Genomic DNA, 19,967 nt, shown 5'->3' with positions numbered 1-19,967 from the left:
TGTATTTGTGGTGATTCTAGGGTTTGGTCCTGATCTACTTGCTCATGCACTTCTGCCAACATATAGGTGGTGGAATAGGCTCTACACTACCCTAGGAACATCAGTAATTTGCTCGATCTACTTTTCCTTGGGTAGTTTTTGAATTGTAGTTCAAGCTTGTTTGCAAGCGCAGCAGTGTCGCACTTTTGTGAGGCAGTGCCGTAGTGTGGCAGTGTTGCACCTTTGGAAGTAGCAGTGTCGCACCTTGAATTTAACTTCCACTACGAGTTTGTTTTAAATAGGCCTATTCACCCCCCTCTAGGCGACATCAAGGTCCTTTCAATTGGTATCAGAGATAGGCTCTCAATTTAGGGCTTAACCAGCCTTGAGAGACGATGTCGACAAGTGAGGAGGATATCTCTAGAACTTCTACTTTTAGATGGCTCAAATTGTGCATCTTGGTTCGCTAGTGTGCTTGATGTTTTTAGGGCCATGGGTCCTCATATTGAACGGATTGTAGATGTAAGCATTTCACCTCCTAGTGACGACTTGACCATCTTATCTAAAGAGGAAGTGAAATGCTTACAACACAATGCTCAAGCTACTAATGTCTTATTTAGTGCTTTGAGTGAAGATGTTTTTGATGCCATCATATTTGGAGATGATGAACCACTTGATGATGCTCATATCATTTGGACCACACTCAAAGAAAAATATGACAAGTCCAAATGTAATGAGAAGTTGCTCTCATTTGAGGAACCACTTGAGGAGTGCTCAACTTCATCGACAAATGAAGAGCCTCAAGTGATTCTCCCAAAAGGTCCAAGTGATCATGCCACATCCACTTCCTCACCAACATATGACTTAATGGAAGGTAATGAAATGGTTGGTGAGAACAATGCTTTTACATGTGGTACTTCTACTTCCTCTAGTTCTTGTGAGACTAACATTTTGAAGGAAGAAGAAACTTGTGATCAGGTGGAGGCCAAATGATGAATCCACCTCACCAAGAAACTCAACTCTCTATGCCACTCCTCATTTGGGTCTCATGGCAAAGAAAGAGAAGAATGTGGCAAGTGAGAGTGAGAGTGAGAGTGAAGATGAAAGTGATGATGATGAGTTCAATCAATACTTAGGCACGTCTAACCAAGAAAGACAAGTTGATGGTGCTCAAGCTCATAGAGAAAATTCAAGAGCAAGAAGAAACACTTCACGAGCAAGAAGAGTTTCTCATCAATAAGATCAGATGCTTGGAGAAGTTGACCAAAAAGTATGAAAAGCTTAAGTGCTCTCATGCTAGTTTGGTCAAAATGTATGAGAACTTGTCAATTGAGCAAACTCGTACTATTAACTCTCTATCTTGTGTTGCCAAATTAGAAGATGAGAATTATGTGCTCAAGGACAAGGTGGAAAGGCTCACTAGCAAGAATGAGATCTTACAAGAAGATCATGATGAGCTTTTGTGCTCTCATGAGAAGCTTATGGATTCTCATCTCATGCTAGAAATTGCTCATGAGGTTGTGGTAACAACGGTAAAATCATACCAACCTCACACTCACAAGTGCACATGTACACAAGTTCCATTTATTTTATCATGTGCTAACAATTGTTGCTATCAAGCAAGCCAACCTTCCGTTGAGCATGTACTTGTAGAAATTTGTGATGATTCCATTACAAAAGAAAATGAAGAGCTCAAGGAAGAAGTTGAGAGGCTAAGAAGGGACTTGATTCAATGGAAGGGCAAGTGCAATGCTCAACCTTCTCAAGATAATCATAAAGACATGGTGAAGAAGCTTGAGAAGGGATCAACCGAAGCATGCATCAAGCCCCATCAAGAAGGACACAAGTCCGACAGTGCCAAAGTCAAGGGGAAATTTGAAGAAGTGCAATCTGTCCAAAATGCTAGTAGTTCAGCTCAAGGCTACAGAGGTTCTAGGATACGGCAGTGCCACACCTGGGCAGAATACAGCAAAGCCCCCAAGGCCACCAAGGTGCAACTTCAACCAAAGAAGACTCTCATCACTTGCTTTCAGGTGCAAGAAGGAGGGTCACCATGTAAGAGATTGCTCCTTGAAGAAAGAAAACAAAGGCATGAGTAAGATTCAAGAGAAGAAGAAGATGACTCATGTCAAGTGCCTCAAGTGTTCCAACATGGGACACAATGCCTCTATGTGTTCCAACAAGGTTGATGACCAGCCACACTTCCAAAGAAGAAGATAAGAAGAAACAAGAGGAAGTGTTATGGTTGCAATGAGAAGGGACATGAAATTGGCTCATGTTCTAACAAGAAAAGTGAAAGACTTGTGTCATCAAGAAAGAGGCTCATTAGCAAGGTAGCAAACAAGAAGCAAGATAAAAAGATGTCTTACAAGATCAAGCGCCGCATTTGCTACACTTGCCGAGGAAAGGGACATCTAAATATGGATTGTCCCTATGGGTAACACTCCTAAGCTCAACTCATCAATTGATTCAAATTTGCTTATGAGGCCTAAAAATGACAGTTGTGCTAGAAAGGTGATTTGTTCACCACGTGCTAGCACAAAGGCCATTTGGGTGCCTAAGTCTCTTGTGACTAACTTTGATGGACCAAACATAGTTTGGGTACCAAGTTGTGCTTGATGAGTGTTGTAGGTACTTGGAGGTGGTATGAAGCTTTGGGGTGCTTGAGCAAGTTAATTGAAAATATCATCTCAAGCTATCAATCTTATTCATATTGTCTATTTTCTCAAGATTGACCCAAGGATGACTTGATGGATATATTTCTAACTTCATACTCACCTCGGTAACTAGTACCTAACCCTTCCTAGCTAGCCACTTGACTTGTGTAGTCTCTAGTAGTTCACAAATATGTGTGTGTTTGTGAATTGTTAAGAGTGGCTTAGAGTATTTCAAGTTTAATGAATCTTTTGCCATATGATACTTTTAATAGCTCTCTAGTAGAGCAAGATCTTATTCATATTGTAGGTATGAGGAACCACCTTGCAAGGCAATCAAGCTAATGGCTATTGGTGATATTAGACCACAAGAAATCCAGGACCACTACAGAGGAGGATCCTCAAGTTGTAGCTGCTCCAAAACCAGCTGATGCAGCATCTGCGGCAGTGCCGCACCTCTAAGCAGCAGTGCCGCGCAGCAACAAGAAGCAGCAGTTGACAATAGTCTAGTTCGAGGACAAAACCTACAACCCATCTTTGAAGCAAGAAGCAGATGAAACTCAAATGGAAGGTCAACTCAAGACCAATCTCTAGTTCCATAACCAAGAGCTCACCAAAATATTGAAAAGGAGTGCTAATCTCTAAAATCACAAGTGCATGATATTTTCAAATTTACTCCTTTGCGTCTTGTGTAGCCACTTAGGAAAATAAAGCACTTGAGGATATAAATTGGTTGTTGGTCATTCTAGAAGAAAAGTATGATTGGAATTGAATTGATCATCCACACCAAGCAACATACATGACTTGGGTTTTCTTTGTGGACTTCAAACCAAGAATTTCAACAAAGCCAAGAATAAAGAATCAAGCTCAAGTAGAGGCACTTATCACTCATAGTTCAAGAACTCTCTACTTGATGGAATCTTGTCTTATGGTAGATTGTCAAATTCTCATTCTTATCTTATGGCCATCTACATGTTCTAATGATTGTAAGTATTTCTTGGCATAGTTCAATTTGATTACTCTATTGTTGCCATGACCTAGACATAGAGTGAAATCCCAAGTTCTTAAATGAATAAAGTGCTATGTGAGGAATTCAAATACTTAGAGCACTTACCAAAGGGGAAGTTACTCTATGACTAGTGTTGTGAGACTAATCTTTCTCTCTAAGTGATTTGTGTAGTCTCACTAAATGAGAATGTGTTTCTCAAATGGAGTGTGCTATCATAGGAAGATCATCAATCCAAAATTATGTGATGTGCTCTCTCTAGTTAATTTGGAATTGATTCATCTATTTTAGCCACTCACCATAATATGGCTTAAATCTACCCTTTTGGACTTAATTGACCAACCATGCACATTTATCATTTCCATTCCACTCAAAAGAATGTGCATGAGGGTTTAAGGGAGATTTAGTCCATGTTATGAGGTTTCTCTATTTTAGTAACCCATTTGTCTTCCACACATAAAATGTTACTAAATGAGAAACTAGTACTTGTGTTACTAATGCCCTCTTGTGTTGAGCTTATTTATAGAAAATCAAGAAAAAAAGGTTGTGCTTGTTTAACTAAATAAATCACAAGCCCATGGTTACTCTTCACCTGAAGAAAGATGAGGTTGCTAGAGGCCAAAGAGACCAAATTTTTAGTTTGGATAAAATCAAGTTTGAGGTTGAGTTGGATAAGCTATATTGGAAGAATTCACAAGACTACAAGTATCAATAAGAGAACTGAATGAAAATAACATCTTGTGAGTACTCTCAACCAAATTCACCTCAAGATTGGACAAAAAAAGAGAAGAATAGGGAATTATCAAATCTGTCTAGAAAATTGAAATTCTAAATTGGCTGCCTTCAAGCATGGATTTGGAAGTTACAAATACTGATAAATTGGCCTGAAACTTTGTGAGCATGCTATACACACCTAGTACTTGTTGCTATACAGTTGGCATGAAGATTGGTTTAGAAGAAGGTCAGTTTTGAGTGATCTGTCAGCTTCAGCAATGCTGTTTTAGACTCTAGCAGTTGTGATAGAAAATTGATTTGGCTGATCAAATGGAGTCCAAATGAGCTGAAATTTTCACAGCTAGTTAGAGGATTCATGGGTGCACATCTCAGCCAAATTTCATGCATATTGGACTAGTGGTCTGAGGGATATCAATTTTTCTCCAAGGAAGACAGAATCTGAAAACTCACTATATTGAATTGGATTGCATTGTAACAACAACATTAAGTTGGCTCTCAAGTTGGTCGTGAAGAATTAGTAAAAATGATAAGCATCAGTTTGGTCTAAAGGAGTTGTAATGAAAGAGAAAGACTCACACAAGGGTCCAAAGAGTTGCAATCAAAATACAAGAAGCAACAAGTAATTGCAACCGATTGGAACTTGAAGAAATCAGTTGCAGGCTTTCAGAAACAGCAGCTGAGATAAATTGAAACTAGTTGACTTCAGCAGTTACAAGTAGCAGCAATGAGTTATAATCAGTTGGAATTATTTGAAATCAATTGGAAGCAACTAGAATCAGCTGAAACTAATTGGACTACAAGTAGTTTAAAGGAGTTTGAATCAGTTGGAGTATAGTGTAAACTTCTCCCTTGACCTCATAATTATTGATGTGCATGAGTGTACTTTATGCACTCTTCTATGCACAAATTGAGAGGGAGTTAAGCCTATATCTTGTGGGACTAATGGTTTCTTTCAAAGTTAATATTGAGTAGTCTCACACACATTAGGAAAAAGAAGAACATCAAAGGAGGATGGATGGTTCCAATGGAATCCTTGGGTGCTCCAAAGGTTATTCTAGGAGGTCTTGGTCTTTATAAACCAAGTGCTCCCGGTTTATTGTCGAATGCCCCAATCCTTTAGTGGAACTAGATTTGAATGAGTTGGAGAAAAGAATTGAAGAGTGGGCTTTCATTGCTATTTCTCCTCTCTAGAGCTCATCATATGCACATGATCCATCCCATTGATCACCTAGGATCTTATCAACAAAGAGTGGTAACTCCTAGTTCACTATTTGCAAAATTCATTAATTTTACCTTTGCTCTCTGTGTGAGTTGCTTTAGGTAAAGAAAGAACTAGAACCAAATATGGATCTTGGATGATCATAAGAGCTCTAATTCACCATGAGTCATCAAGTGAAGAACTATGGCTATCCAAATCATCAAGTCTCACTTATGATGGTCATATCAATGTGGTGATCTATCTACCTTGGTGGTGGTATGTTTCCTTGGCATAATTTCAATTATTGCAAATTTATCATGCCTTGACCAAGATATAAGATGAACTCCTCTTAATTCTTAAACCGATTCAAGTGCACTTCACAAGTAATTCGAGTACTTGATGCACATATTAAGGAGGAGCCCATTCTATGTCTTGTGTCTTTTGAGACTAATCTTTTCTTCTAGTGAATTTATATAGTCTCTTGGTGAGAATGAGTTTCTCATGGGTATGCTACATTGACTCAATCCAAATTGGTAAAGTTATCTCTCATATTCATTTGGATTGCAATTTTATCTCTTGTGTAGCTACTCTCCATAATATAGCTTAAATTCCCTTGTTTGGACTTAATTGACCAAAAGTGCATATGTTCTTGCCTTCCACATATATATGTATGCACTATCAAAAAGGGGGAATTTAGTCTATGTTATGAGGTTTTGCAATTAGTGATCTACATGCCTTCCACCTCCAAAATGATAACTAGTTGTGAAACTCTAGCTTGTGCAATTTAATGATATCTCTTGTCTTTATGAGTATTCCCTAAGTGACATTATGAGATACAAGAATCCATTCCAATTGGCATCAACTTGTGAAGACTCTCCTTCAAGTGGTGTCAAAACTGTGAAGATCATATTTCAATTGGTATTAGTGGATAATCTTTCAATTCGGTATATCAAGAAATATGTCTTCAGTTGGTATCTCAAAATGACAAGAAGAGCTAGCAATGGACTTTCAAACGAGATCAAGCACAAGTTTGTGAAATCTTCATGAAGGTCATGATTAAAAGAGATGGGCACAAATGAAATCTTTTTGCATTATGCCAAGCCCATCAAAGCACTAAATTCAAAATATCATGATCACTGGTGGAGATTATGAGGCTTAGAACAAAGGTATATCGCTCCATGAACTCTTGTACTACCTTTGTGCATCTAGGCCCTTACATGCTAGTGTGTGCATGTGTATGCAATACTTTGAGTCACACCATGAGTTTGTTCTTGTGGATGACGATTAGAGAATTATTTAGATATTTGGTTGATATCTCTTGTGGTGATGGCATGAGTCAGTCTCATGTTAAAAGTGTCATCTAAGTGAGGTATGAGCCAAATATGCTGACTTCTCAAGAATCTTGACTTAACATGTTGCATACTTTGTTTGGTAGAAAACTCAGAGAGAAATCCTATATGCTAAACTTTTACCTACCTCTTGCCCTCACTTGTCTACTCATTATTTCCTCCTTTTGGTGGAGAGATCCTTTTTAGGAGATTAATGCCAAAGGGGGAGAAATATTGGGAGAGAGTGTAAGGAAAGAGATTGATATGAGGATTTAAAGGGGTAAAAGGGAGGCATATAAGATTTTTCAATTTTTATTGTGTGGTGTGTGCAAGGATAGTTTAAATTGATGCTCTTGATAAGGAACCATATATGCTAGTGTGTGATGTTCATTGCCTTGAATGATGTGTTGTTTATTTTCTCTGACTGCCACTGTGAGGCAGTGCCGTCGCTCACTCACGGAAGTGCCGCACATGACAGCTTCAGAAACTTCTTGAGTGCATGAACTGCCATGAGCATCACGTTTATCATGATGACTCCTTGCACCCCACGGATGCTAAGATATAGGAGAGTTCCCACACTTTATCTTGAATATGTGCATTTGGCATTTGAGGCCAAAATTTGAATTCCTTTCAATGCACACATTTAGGGGGAGCTCACTATATCATAGGATTCAAAATCTTATTATTTATCAATCTCTTATAAGCTTTAATTGTGTTGTCATCAATCACCAAAAAGGGGGAGATTGTAAGTGCATCTAGCCCTTTAGTGGGTTTTGGTGAATTGAATGACAACACCATTAAAGGTCTAACAAGTTTGCTAAGTCTTGAACAAGAAATTGAGTTTATTGCATACACTTGTGGAATGTGGAATGAGAAGTGTATATAGGTTCAACAAGAAGGCAAACTTGATGATATTCCATATAATGTTCAAATCAAGGCCAAATTGTGTATTGTTGTGTTGGAAGATCATGGAAACAATATAGTTCAAGAGAAAGACAACAATGCAAATGGAGTTGATGAAATGGCTTCTATGTTGAGGAATATCATAGTATCATGAGAATGCAAGCATATTTGGCAAATGTTAAAAGAGACATGAGTTGATGATTTTGGATTGGTCTCAATAATGGCTTGCTTTGCATGAACAAGAAGAGTTTGACTAGTGGATTAGCTTTGATCAAGGATTGAAGAATGAGTCAAGAATGCATAAGTGAAGAAATACCAAGCAAAGGTTTAAATGATAAAGGACACAACTCATATTGGATATAAGTCGGTCTCTATGTTGGTTTGCTTGTATGGATAAAGATTTGGAAAATCACTTTGCATTACTTTGATCAAGCTAGAAGTATGAAGATAGATATTGAAGTGAGTATTAGGAGTGTCAAGCCAAAATGAAGAGGATATAAGAAATCATGAATTGGCTTGACTATATTGATGTTGATTCATATATGTCTTTATGTGAATCAAACTAAAGCTTGATTGATCTCAACATTCATATCTAGAAGATATTCAAGAAAGGATCATACTATTGAAGAAATGGTTTTTCAATGGATACTTGATATGATGTGACTTGAGTATGGCTTGATAAGGTAAAGATAGCAAGGAAAGGGCTTCGAGGGACTAAACAAAGGTGAAGGGCAAGCGATGGCTTGAGGACCGAGGTACCATGGCTAAGGTGAAGAAGAGAGTACTTGCATTGAGTCGAGGAACTAATCAAGCTATGAGGAGTCATATTGTGTTGAGGATCAAATCATTAGTGAAAGTGACTTGAAGCCAATGAGATGAACTCATATGTATGGAAATGGTTCAAGTCACATGCTCAAGGTGTGTTTGCTTATGAAGTGATATTGAGATGAAATGGCATATGAAGACATTGAAGACTCAAGTGGTTAAAATGGTTAAGTCACATGCTTAAAGCATAATGGAAATAAGGACAATACATTTGATAGTGGAGCCCCCTATTATAAAAAGATGCGGTGACCAACTCAAAGGTATTTAAATTATTTGATATTTTGAATTTGAGTATAGGAAAAGCCATACTATAAAGAGAGACACAATGCTTAAGCTAGCATGTGCTACCAAGTGCTCCAACTTACACATGCATCCTCAGATTCACAGCCAAGACAGCCAACACTTCACTCTTACTCTTGTTGTATTGCCTGGTGCGGCACTGCCACACCTGAAGAGAGGCACTATCGCAGTGCGGCACTACCACAGACTGAACTAACCGTTGGGAGCAGGGGGTATTTATACCCCTTCTCTTCCTCCTAAACGGCTCTCTAGAACCTCCTGCTCATTCCAGCTCGTCAAAAACAGAAAAGAGATGCTCTCTCTCCCTCACTCACCATTGGAGACCCTCAAGCTTCTCCCTTGATTCTCTTCCACTTCTAAATCCAAGAGAGTTTGAGCCTCCAAACTGCATTAGAGAGCAACCCCAACTGTCCTTATCTCCTAGACCACTTGGTTCTCGTTCAAGCCGGTGAATTGTGTTTGTTACTCTTGGAGCTTTACTTCAAGCCGACTAGAGCGTCGTCCGTGGAGCTTGCCAACTTGTGTGGCAGCCCCGAGAGGTTTGTTATCACCCCAAACAGCTAGTGAAATCATCCCTCGTCTCAAGAGTTCATTCTCTTGACTTGAGAACGAGGAAAGGATTAAAAGAGACCCAAAGCCTTTGTGGCAACCTCAACAACGTGGACATAGACAAGCCTTAGTGGCGAGCTGAACCACAGGATAAATCGGTGTCTCACTTGTGTTCTTGTGATTTGTATTGCTATACTTGTATTTATGGTGATTCTAGGGTTTGGTCCCGATCTACTTGCTTGTGCACTTCCGCCAACATACAGGCGGTGGAATAGGCTCTACACTACTCCAGGAACATCAGTAATTTGCTTGATCTACTTTTCCTTGGGCAGTTTTTTGAATTGTAGTTCGAGCTTGTCTATAGGCGTAGCAGTGACGCACTTTTGTGAGGTAGTGCAGCAGTGCGGCAGTGCTGCACCTTGGGAGCAGTAGTGCCGCACCTAGAATTTAACTTTCGTTGCGAGTTTATTTTAAACAGGCCTATTCACCCCCTCTAGGCGACATCAAGGTCCTTTCACCCACCACCTGGGAGCAGCGCCGCACAGGACTATAGCACGGCGCGGCACCTAGGAGCGACCTAGAGCACGGCCTGTGCGAGGAAGTCCTCGGCGCGGTGGGCTAGGTCGAGGGCATCGAGGAACGCCGCAGAGCAATGGTGTGGCCCCACGTCGCGTGTCGTGATCTCCAGGACTGCCGCCGTAGCAGTCAGCGCGCCGCCACCGGGTTCAGCGCTGTGGAAGCACGCGGCGAGCTACACCGATTCGTGTTGGAGGGCCGTCGCCGAGCCGCCACCGTGCCGCTCCCGTATTTCGCCGGCATAGCCGCGCCGCCGCCGCTCCAGCGTGCATGCGAGCACCCCTGTTGTGCAAGTGTGACCGCCGTGCACCCCGTGTAGGCCTGCACGCCGCCGCTGGCCCCGAGTCAACGGCTGAGGCCGCCGCAGTCAAGGCCGCAGAAGAGAGACTGACGACGGGGCACGGCCTAGTGGCATAGCATGGGCCCCACACATCAGATACATGCCACGTCAGCGTAAATGTGGGTTAAGATCCATCTGGACCTGCATGAGACTCGTAGCCAAGTTAAAGGACCCTAAAATATCATTTTGGCCATGTTCGCTTCATTGAAAAAACAAGCTGAAACACTGTTCCAGCTGATTTGTTGTGAGAGAAAAATACTATTCCGGTTGAAAAAACAAGCTGAAAAGTACGGATTATAAGAGAAGTGAACAGGACCTTTAAGAGCATAGGGACCTAAATAATATCCCATATTTAGGTCCATATGCTCTTAAAGGTCCTGCTTCTCTTATAATCCGTACTTTTCAGCTTGTTTTTCCAGTTAGAATAGTATTTTTCTCTCACAACAAATTAGCTAGAACAATGTTTTGGCTTGTTTTTTCAACGAAGCGATGATATTTCAGGAACCTTTAACTTGGAGTCCAGATGGATCTTAACCCACATTTGCGCTGACGTGGCATGTATCTGACGTCCATGAATTTTCCTCGATATAATTTCCTAGGTCTCCGGCAAGGACACGTGACGGTGTCACGTGCGGCCGAATCCACCCAAACCCTGATACAGCCACAAACATTCCGCCCCGGTCTCGGCATCCTGTTTGCCGCAACCGAAAAGAAAAGGCGACAGAAAAAGATCACAGGAGAAACCGAAAAAAAAACTCCCTTTTTTCTTTATTTTCTTCGTCCTCTTCGTCTCGACTCCGCCCACTGTGTCACCTCGAATCCCTTCGATCCAATCCCCAAACCCTAGGCAATCCGCCATCAGAGTGTTAGGTGCTCTCTCCCCCTTCGTTAACCCGCGGCGGCGCGGCCATGGCCCACGGCGGCGGGAGGGCGAAGGTGACGCCGAACCTGGCGGTGGACGGCGAGGGCACGCGGACGCTCAACCTCACCGTGCTGCAGCGCCTCGACCCCGCCGTCGAGGCCATCCTCATCACCGCGGCTCACGTCACGCTCTACGACTTCGACACCGACGTCAACCAGTGGGTGCGTTTCCCTGCACGTCTGTCTGATTCGCCTTGACCCTGTGATTCATGGGTGAAGAATTTGGCTGGTTGGGCCTTATTTGTGTGCTCCGTGTTGTGTGTTTTATGCAGAGCCGGAAGGACGTGGAGGGGTCGCTATTCGTCGTCAAGAGGTCCGTCTCGTCTCTTTCTCAGAGGCCTAATTAGATGCACTTGCATAAAAATTGAAACTTTATAGGTTGTCAATGTCGTTCGTTTTAGCAATTTCTATCTACTAATAAATCATAAACATATTGGTTGTTTGGTGATCATAGGAAACTAAATGCAGAATCTGATTACTGTACTGGCAAAAATATGTTCAGTTGTGCCGTGAATTGCTTCTCTCTGTTATCCTACTAGATGCAGAGTAGAGCTTTTGTTCTTTGCCAGTTTAAAGCATTGGACTAGTGATTTTTTTAGTTCTCCTCTGCTGCCTTTTGAGAGAGAGAGATGCATACCTGGGTTTCTATATTTGTTTATTTCGGAGTTCAATAGATTACCATGTTGGGCTACTTCAAGATTTCTAAAATCGCCGAAAATGAATGGAAGCTCAGACAGGGACAATTCACTTTCTATAAGTGGAACAATTGCATATCCAAGTATTAGTCTATTGACATGTGCCCATATTTCTATTTGTTTAGTCATCCAGTTCTAGATATGTCTCTTATTCTGAAGCTAACTAAAATGTTGTGGGCCTTAAGAGTGATCAAATTTTTGCGGTTCACGTTTCTGTCCGTGCTTATACCATTTGCGTCTTTCCAACAAATAGTGTATATTTCTTGCAGGAATGCTCAACCCAGATTCCAGTTCATTGTCATGAATCGCAGGAATACAGGTATTTTATCATGCATTTTTTTGGGTTGTATAATCTGGTGACTGAATTCTCATTATTGATTATGTGTAACCTTTGGAAAAAATTCACATGAGAATAACTCAGGACCATTTTGGATACAAGGGCTAATCACTAGCTAGCTAAAAATTAGTCCAAATTAGCTCTAGTGCATCCAAACAGGAGGGCTAATAGATGGGCTATTTTTTTAGATAAGTCTTTAACTAGTTGTTAGCCAGCTAGCTAGCCAACCCTAGCTAATTTGAGCTAATTTTTAGCCCAACTAGTAATTAGCTCTAGCTTATCCAAACATGCCCTCAGTCATGTGGCATACATGATGATCGGTATCAACCTGGCAGTCTGAAACTTTAATTAACATCTTTGTGAACTCTATTTTTCTGTGAGTAATAGTTATCTTTGATAACAACTCTTTGTTCCTGCCCATCAGAAAACAGTTTAGATTTTACACAATTTATCTAATGAAGCTCATAAACTTTCAGTTTGCAGGGGAAAACCAAACATATTTCTTTGCATCATTTGATATTGGTGTTGCTAACTCCTTCCCCTTTTGTTAATACCTCAAATCTAATAAAACTATATGATAATGTTCTCACTGAAATAGTTCTCCAGCTGAGAAAGGAGCAGGTAATGGTTTTATTTTGTCAAATTAATAGATGATAAATTGATACTCTTGTAGTTCACTCATTTTCTATACTTTGTCCATTGATACAAAGCCAAAAGACATTAACCTTCAAAATGTTGATAATATTTTTGTATTCCATAATATTCTATAATATCCACATTTCTATTGTTGGAGTAAACTTAGCTGCAGTTTAAGATGGGTTACTTTTTAAACTCGTTGGTGATTGCATGTTTAGTTTTTTATTATTCTTCTGAAATGATTGGCAGAAGCTTATTGTGTAAAGTAGCCTGCTTGTATCTTCACATTGCCATTAATGTTTTCTTCATATTTCGGTCGCTTCCACTTGTTAACAGATAATCTAGTTGAAGATCTCTTGGGAGATTTTGAATACCAACTCCAAGCTCCTTATATAATGTACCGCAATGCTGCTCAAGAAGTTATAGGAATTTGGTTTTACAACTCTCAGGAGTGTCAAGAAGTTGCAAACCTTTTCAACAGGTATCAGTTGCAAACTTGTAATTATTACTCCTGCTTTTGTCTTTAGGACCCTTCTTATCATGAATTGCAGTAAGCAAAGGCAACTTCATCAAGATATATAGTCCAGTCATTGTTTATTGAGTGTTGTGTGTGTTGAGTTAACACTATGATATATAATCTAGTCATTGTTTATTGAGTGTTGTGTGTGTGAATTGCAATAAGCAAAGGCATCTTCATCAAGATATATTTTTCTGATATGGTCATTGTTTATTGAGTGTTGTGTGTGTGGAGTTAACACTAAGATATATAGTCCAGTACTCCAGTCATCCCTTCCCCACCAATCTCAGACATTGGTGATATGAAAAAGTGTCAATTACAGGCTTTCTAAATGCCTAATATTTGTTGCGCATCGGTATAAGAGCATAAGACATGTGACAGTGGTAGATTCTACATTCTTTTCTACATTTTGGTTAAAAAGACATGTGGTGACTCCTGCTAAAAAGTAACATTTTAAATGTTGAAATCGAGTATTCAAGTCTTCCTTCAGGACGTTGCATTGAAGTCCCCAACCTTGAATAAAGACACCCACTTAGTTTAAGTTGGTAGGCCCACGAACCTGTGTTGTGCTAATGTTCCCGAGTATACAAACTTTAGCAACTAATAAAACAATAAATATGCAAGTGAACACTCAATATTGTTTTGATATCGTCTATGTAGATGTGATAGCTTTTAGCAATATGAGAATCAGATGTGCATATATAATCTACAGCAGCTTCATATTGTTATTTCTTTGCCACATCAGTGCTTTTATCTTATTGTATGTCTGAAATTATCTGAGTAGTACAGTTTTCGAAATTCTCAGAGCTTTTCTATTCCTTTGGTGACCAATACATCACACTGCGCAGGATTTTGAATGCTTTCTCGAAGGTGCCACCAAAGCCGAAGATTCCCTCTGTTCAAAGGTACTTGAAATGTTGTGCATTATGGTATGGTGGGAGACATGCTAATCAGTTGGACATGGTGCAACATATTCCTTTAATTTTATTATGGACCTTTCCAGAACTTGTATTAGCAACAAAAGCTTATTACTCTTTATTTTTCGACCCTTCAATGTTTAATTCATCAAATAGCTAGTGAAAAACTAAAAATTACTTCAGGCGTATGTATAGTGTTATGTTATTGGACAAACAATTTTGTACTCCAATTACTATTAGCATATTATGTGAAAACAAACAAGTTGTAATGATGCTGCATTAACATGGCCAATGTCTACTTGTTTTTGTGAACTTAATTAACATTTCACCTTACTCTTAATGTTGAGCCATGGCATCTTATATAATGTAAAGCTTTTCTTTGGTGGTGATTGGGGGGGGGGGGGGGGGGGGGGGGGGGGGGGGGGGGGGGGGGAGGAGGTTTACAGTCGCTAATTAATCCTGTTTCAGTGAATTTGAAGAGTTGGAAGCAGCACCTGCGTTGGTTGAAGGTCCTCTGGAACCGCAAACGTCAAATATCATGTCAACTACTACTCACGTTCAAGAGGACCCTTTATCTGCATTTTTCAGTGTATGGAAATTGTTCTGCTCATTAATTTTACATTGTATTCTGGTCCTCTTAACTCCATTAACTTTTAGCTGCTTTTCAGCCTAAGATTGTTATCTACTTTCTCCAGTATATAGCAGCTTTAGCCTTTTTTTTCCCTGTGTTTAAATGTGCATCTCTGGGAACAGGCAGCTGCAAATGCTGGTGGCAACTCTGCTGTAGCTGTTGCAAGGCAACCAATTCAACCTTTTGGTCCTACTCCGGTGGCTACACATGCAGCAACTAGTATCACTACAGCACAATCGCCAGGCTTGCATTATTTGCTTCCTTCACAAGCCTCAACGGTTTCTGGGATGCCAGCTGATGCTCATGGTGGCACTGGTTCTATAGGAAGGACCACAAGCCTTGTAAACCCATCACTTTTCTCACCATTGACGTCTTCACAGACAACAATGATGCACAGTAATCCTGCAGTACCAACTGCTCCACCACAACATCCTCGTACCGCTCAGCAGCCACAAAGTGCTCCCTTGCTTCAGCCTTTTCCATTACCTACGGCTTCACCATCTCCACCATATGGGACTCCATTACTTCAACCGTTTCCGCCACCTAATCCGTCGCCATCTCTTGCGTCTGCACCAGTGTGGAGCCCAGCGCTGTCTAGAGACAAAGTCAGAGATGCATTACTGAGACTTGTGGAGGTACACTGTTCTGTTTATTTTATTTTGTTGTATAATTTGAATGCATTCTTCTTTTTCTGATTATGAGGATGCGCAATTATTTAATTGTTGGCTTTGAATATATTGCTTGTTCAAGTCTACTTTTTTTTAGTCTTTGGTATCTTGCTGTAGTATATAGGTATATATGGGTGTGACAAGCTAGCACTTGGAATATAGTTCTGCTAGACTTGTGCTTAATTCAACATCAAACTAGAAGAGTTGTAGATATTTTTATATCTGTTGAACTGTAGTACAGTAATTTGTTCCTAGCTGTATTCCTTCTTCTGAGACACGAAGTTTATTTTTTGTGCCAGAACGATGAATTCGTTGATTTAGTCTACCGGGAGATCATGAACAGACAGTAATGGATTTTCAAGGTACAGCCCTCTCCATCAGGCTAGTTTGTGTCTGGACTCTATGATTATCTGTTGTCCAGCCTATTCCAAGTTATCCTGTAAATCCATTGATGAAATCCTTCGATTGGTGGAGTTTGTACTATTAATGTACTTTCTACATCTGTAAATGGTTACAAAATCTGTGCTGTATTCGTGGTGCAGAGAAGTTTTGTTCTGAGTATATCGTGAAACTTTTGCTGAACCAAACATTTTGGGACCTACCTATATCCTCAAGTGGACGGTTGGGTCATGTTTTAGCAAAACAGGTGTCCAAAGAGTAGAGTTGGAGTGCATGCAAAATGGCGAAGATTGTTCCCTCTGGCCTGCATAGGCTAGAACTGCAAGATGTAGTAGATTAACCAAATATGCAGGGTAAAATAACAGGGAAAGCATATATCTGGGTTAGGAATACAAGAGGGATAACCTGGTGTTTGTGTTTCTTTCTTTTCATGCGCCGAGATCTCAATGCATAATCTGTGCTAGGGATATATCCCGTGAACCTGTATAATCCATGTCATGTGGGCTGTGTCATTGTTAACTCACCAATTAAGCCAAGCCAGCTCTAGTGCTTTTTCCTTCCGTGCCGGTGCTGATAAGCCATTTGTCGTGAAAAATGTGCTTCTTCTGTCAGCAATAAAGTCACATATGCAGGCACATGTTGGCGGAGGGCTGAAGTCAACATATATGATGTGTGAGGCGAGGTGCGGGCGGCCGATGCAAGCTTGGGGTTGGGGCTGCCACAAAAGGGAGTTAGTCGTCACTGGAAAAAGAGGATTCTCAAAAAAAAAGGAAAAACAGTCGTCAGGTGGTGCGAAGCTGCCGTTGGTGTGCGTGTTAACTCAATTCGTAGAAAATACTGGTAACATTTGTATCTCTAAATAAATTTATTTAAAAAACTATATTTAAAAATCTTTCCAATGATACTAATTATGTACTATAAATATTAATATTTTTTAATATATATTTAATCAACGTTGTTTCTCGGGAAGCGAAAATAATAGATATTTAGGGACAAAGAGAGTACGTTGTAGTTGTATATAGGCATCCTTTGTGGTGGAGGCCCATAAGCTAGTCCTTAAAGCATCTCCAAGAGGCTATTTAAAATTTACTCTCTAAATGATGATTTAGAGAACCGTTTCAGTTAAAATCGCTCTCTATATATTTGTATGCTCCAACAAGTTTTTCTATAGTTCGCATTCTAGAGTCATTCTCGCTCTCTATTTTTAGCTAGCGATAGTGATAAATCTTGAAGGCTGTTGGAGGATAGTTTGTCACCAAAATATTTAATATATATTAGTTTATAAACTTGATTGGAGAATTCTAATTTGAGAAGAAAAAAAACAGAAATAACCTACCATTTCAACAGAGCTACTAGTAGAAAGCTAAGATATATATAGTAATAGTCAATAATAAAGAAATATTTGTGGATTATATATGCTTATGATAGGTGGAAGTAGGGACACATGACATCGGTGACTATATGATAAGCATGATTACACTCGATTCTTATTGTGGCGACCATTTTAAATAAAATCCGCTTCTCAGCTTCTTTGTTTATATATATGCTTGATCATGGAGCACGCGATCACGCCGCAACTCATTAGGTCAACACATCTTTTGGATTCAACACAGCAGCTGTATCTGGTTTACTCAATCTTCGGAAACAGATCAATAATGAGAGAACGATAGAATCATGTGGCACTTGCTTCTTCTTTATTATGAGATTTGGATGCAAAAGCAACTATCTCTGTCATAAAATGGTACAGATTTTGAGTTCTCCTAAGTCAAAACTTCTTTTTTAAGTTTGGTTAAATTAACATTTTTTTAATTTATCTATTTGATGTCATAAATATTTAAGTATCCTAAGTGAAAAATAATAGTGAAAAAGCACAAGTAGCCCAGCTGGTTAACCTTCTCACCAAGGTTTAAGTTCTCGATTTGATGCGAGTGATTTATTGTAGGATTTGATGGCACTCTTATCTACCAGCTTAGGGCCTCTTTGGCAGGGCTCCGGCAGCTCCGGCTCCGGCCTGTCGGCCGCCCAGCGGCCGACACCCGGTTACTGTTCATCGGAGCCATTTTTCTCTCTCCTCCTTTTCTCTCTCACTGACACAACCGGAGCCGTAGAAGCTCGTTTTTCTGGCTCCGCGGCTCCGGCTCCTGTAGGCACCTGTCGGCCGCCCAGCGGCTGACACCCTGCTACAGTGCAGAAGTCGGAGCCCTGCTAAAGAGGTCCTTAGTCTTCCAAAGGTACTCATAGGGATAGGATCTGTAGGCAGGGTTCTGTCAACAACGAGACAGTTATGATAACATTGTCAATCTCAAGATATGCTGCCAGGTTAATGTTTATGTAATGCTTATAGAAATGGTATGTTCATAACGGTGAATTAATATGTGTGCATGCATGTATGCAAACATCTGCGCCATGCTATTGACAGTACATAATATTTGCAGTATCATGCGCGCATTGTTACATGACTATGAAATATTATTTTAATTTAACTTTTTTATTTATGTCTTAAATACTCATTCTCTATAAATTTGATCACTTAGAATAAACTCGGATCCAATATATTTGACTACCATCTATCCTTATCTCAAAACAAAGACTGTACATGCTATGCTAATAACAAAAAAGTATTGCGGCAGAGGGGAGGGGGGTTGCGAGGGGGAATCAAAAGGCACTGCTGAAACTAGATATGGTACACCGACGACAATAATAAAGTGACAATATAATATACTAACCAAGGGCAGAAATATAATGTTCATCACATCCCTTGCTAGGGAGGCTATGCTTACATCACTACCAGAGAGCAGGAAATTACTTGCGCGTTGTGTAAAACATTCTCCTATTTAATACAAAGATGCGTAAACATTTTTGCGTATTTGAGAAAAAATAATGTTCATCACACGGCGTCATAATTTTCCTTTATATGGCTGAGATCTTGAGGCAAAGCCAGTATTTTGAAAGCTTTTGTAGGTACACAAGTATATGATAATTTTCATTGTCTTGGGCTCTTGGCCGTATATATTATTTATTATATATATCTAGACCTGCTAATGGGTGAGATTCCAACCCATTTCCACCCCATTCCAAATCTAATTAATTAGTATTTTTCAACTCCTCCCCACCCTATTCCAAATTAACTTAGACCCAACCCAACCCACTCTATCTTGGATTGCATCAACATTCACTTGAGTTATATTGCCTCTAATGTCGTCTACTGACAAGATATTTACCAAAGTTTTAAATCTCCAGCTCTAGCTGCTGCTATAGCCGGATAGCTACTGGGGAAGAGTACAGCTAGGAGATGCAACTTTTAGCGCTAAACAATCGTTGCCGCTAATAGCCGGAGATAACCGGAGATAGCCGCTAATTAGTGGCCTATTTAGGGCCTGTTTGGTTCTCTAGTTCATGGACTAAAAGTTTTAGTCCACTTTAGTCTATGAACTAAAAGTGGACTAAAGTGGTGTTTGGTTTCTTGAACTAAAATGGACTAAAGTGGAGAGAGAGAGCAATAAATGAGAGGCATGGGTGTCCCCAACACCTTTTAGTCCATTTTAGTCCAGTTTTATGGACTAAAGGACTAAAGGATTTTAGTCCACTTTTAGTCCAAGTGTTTGGCTGTTTAGTTCAACTAAAGTGCAGATTTTAGTCCAAAATGCTTTAGTCCATGGGAACCAAATAGGCCCTTAGCTTTAGCTAAACCCTTGACTGACCCAGAAAAAGGTCGCAGCCCATGAAACGGAAGCCCACGAAGGCCTAAAATGGCAGCGCACTCTTCAACGCTCAGAACATAGCCTCGGAGACCGTGTTCAAGGTGTGTGCAACCAGCGTGCCCCTTCCGCCAGTGATTCCGTGTCTCGGTTCT

At 40.2% G+C, this 19,967-nt stretch overlaps 1 protein-coding gene across 1 annotated transcript; it reads left to right on the top strand.

Annotated features, from left to right (window-relative positions):
- Positions 1-11,103: 11,103 nt before the first annotated feature.
- On the top strand, positions 11,104-16,302 carry LOC136545606 (mRNA-decapping enzyme-like protein). The gene is made up of 8 exons (XM_066537615.1): positions 11,104-11,476; positions 11,587-11,627; positions 12,279-12,328; positions 13,319-13,463; positions 14,348-14,404; positions 14,885-15,005; positions 15,170-15,682; positions 16,015-16,302. The coding sequence occupies exons 1-8, from the start codon at positions 11,303-11,305 to the stop codon at positions 16,063-16,065; spliced, it is 1,152 nt and encodes a 383-aa protein (XP_066393712.1). The 5' UTR covers positions 11,104-11,302; the 3' UTR covers positions 16,066-16,302.
- Positions 16,303-19,967: the final 3,665 nt, after the last annotated feature.

Source organism: Miscanthus floridulus, chromosome 3 (genome assembly GCF_019320115.1).
Source record: "Miscanthus floridulus cultivar M001 chromosome 3, ASM1932011v1, whole genome shotgun sequence".
In the NCBI taxonomy this organism is placed as follows: Eukaryota; Viridiplantae; Streptophyta; class Magnoliopsida; order Poales; family Poaceae; genus Miscanthus; species Miscanthus floridulus.
The sequence above is the reverse complement of the archived record's forward strand: the minus strand, read 5'-3'. Positions and strand labels throughout refer to the sequence as shown.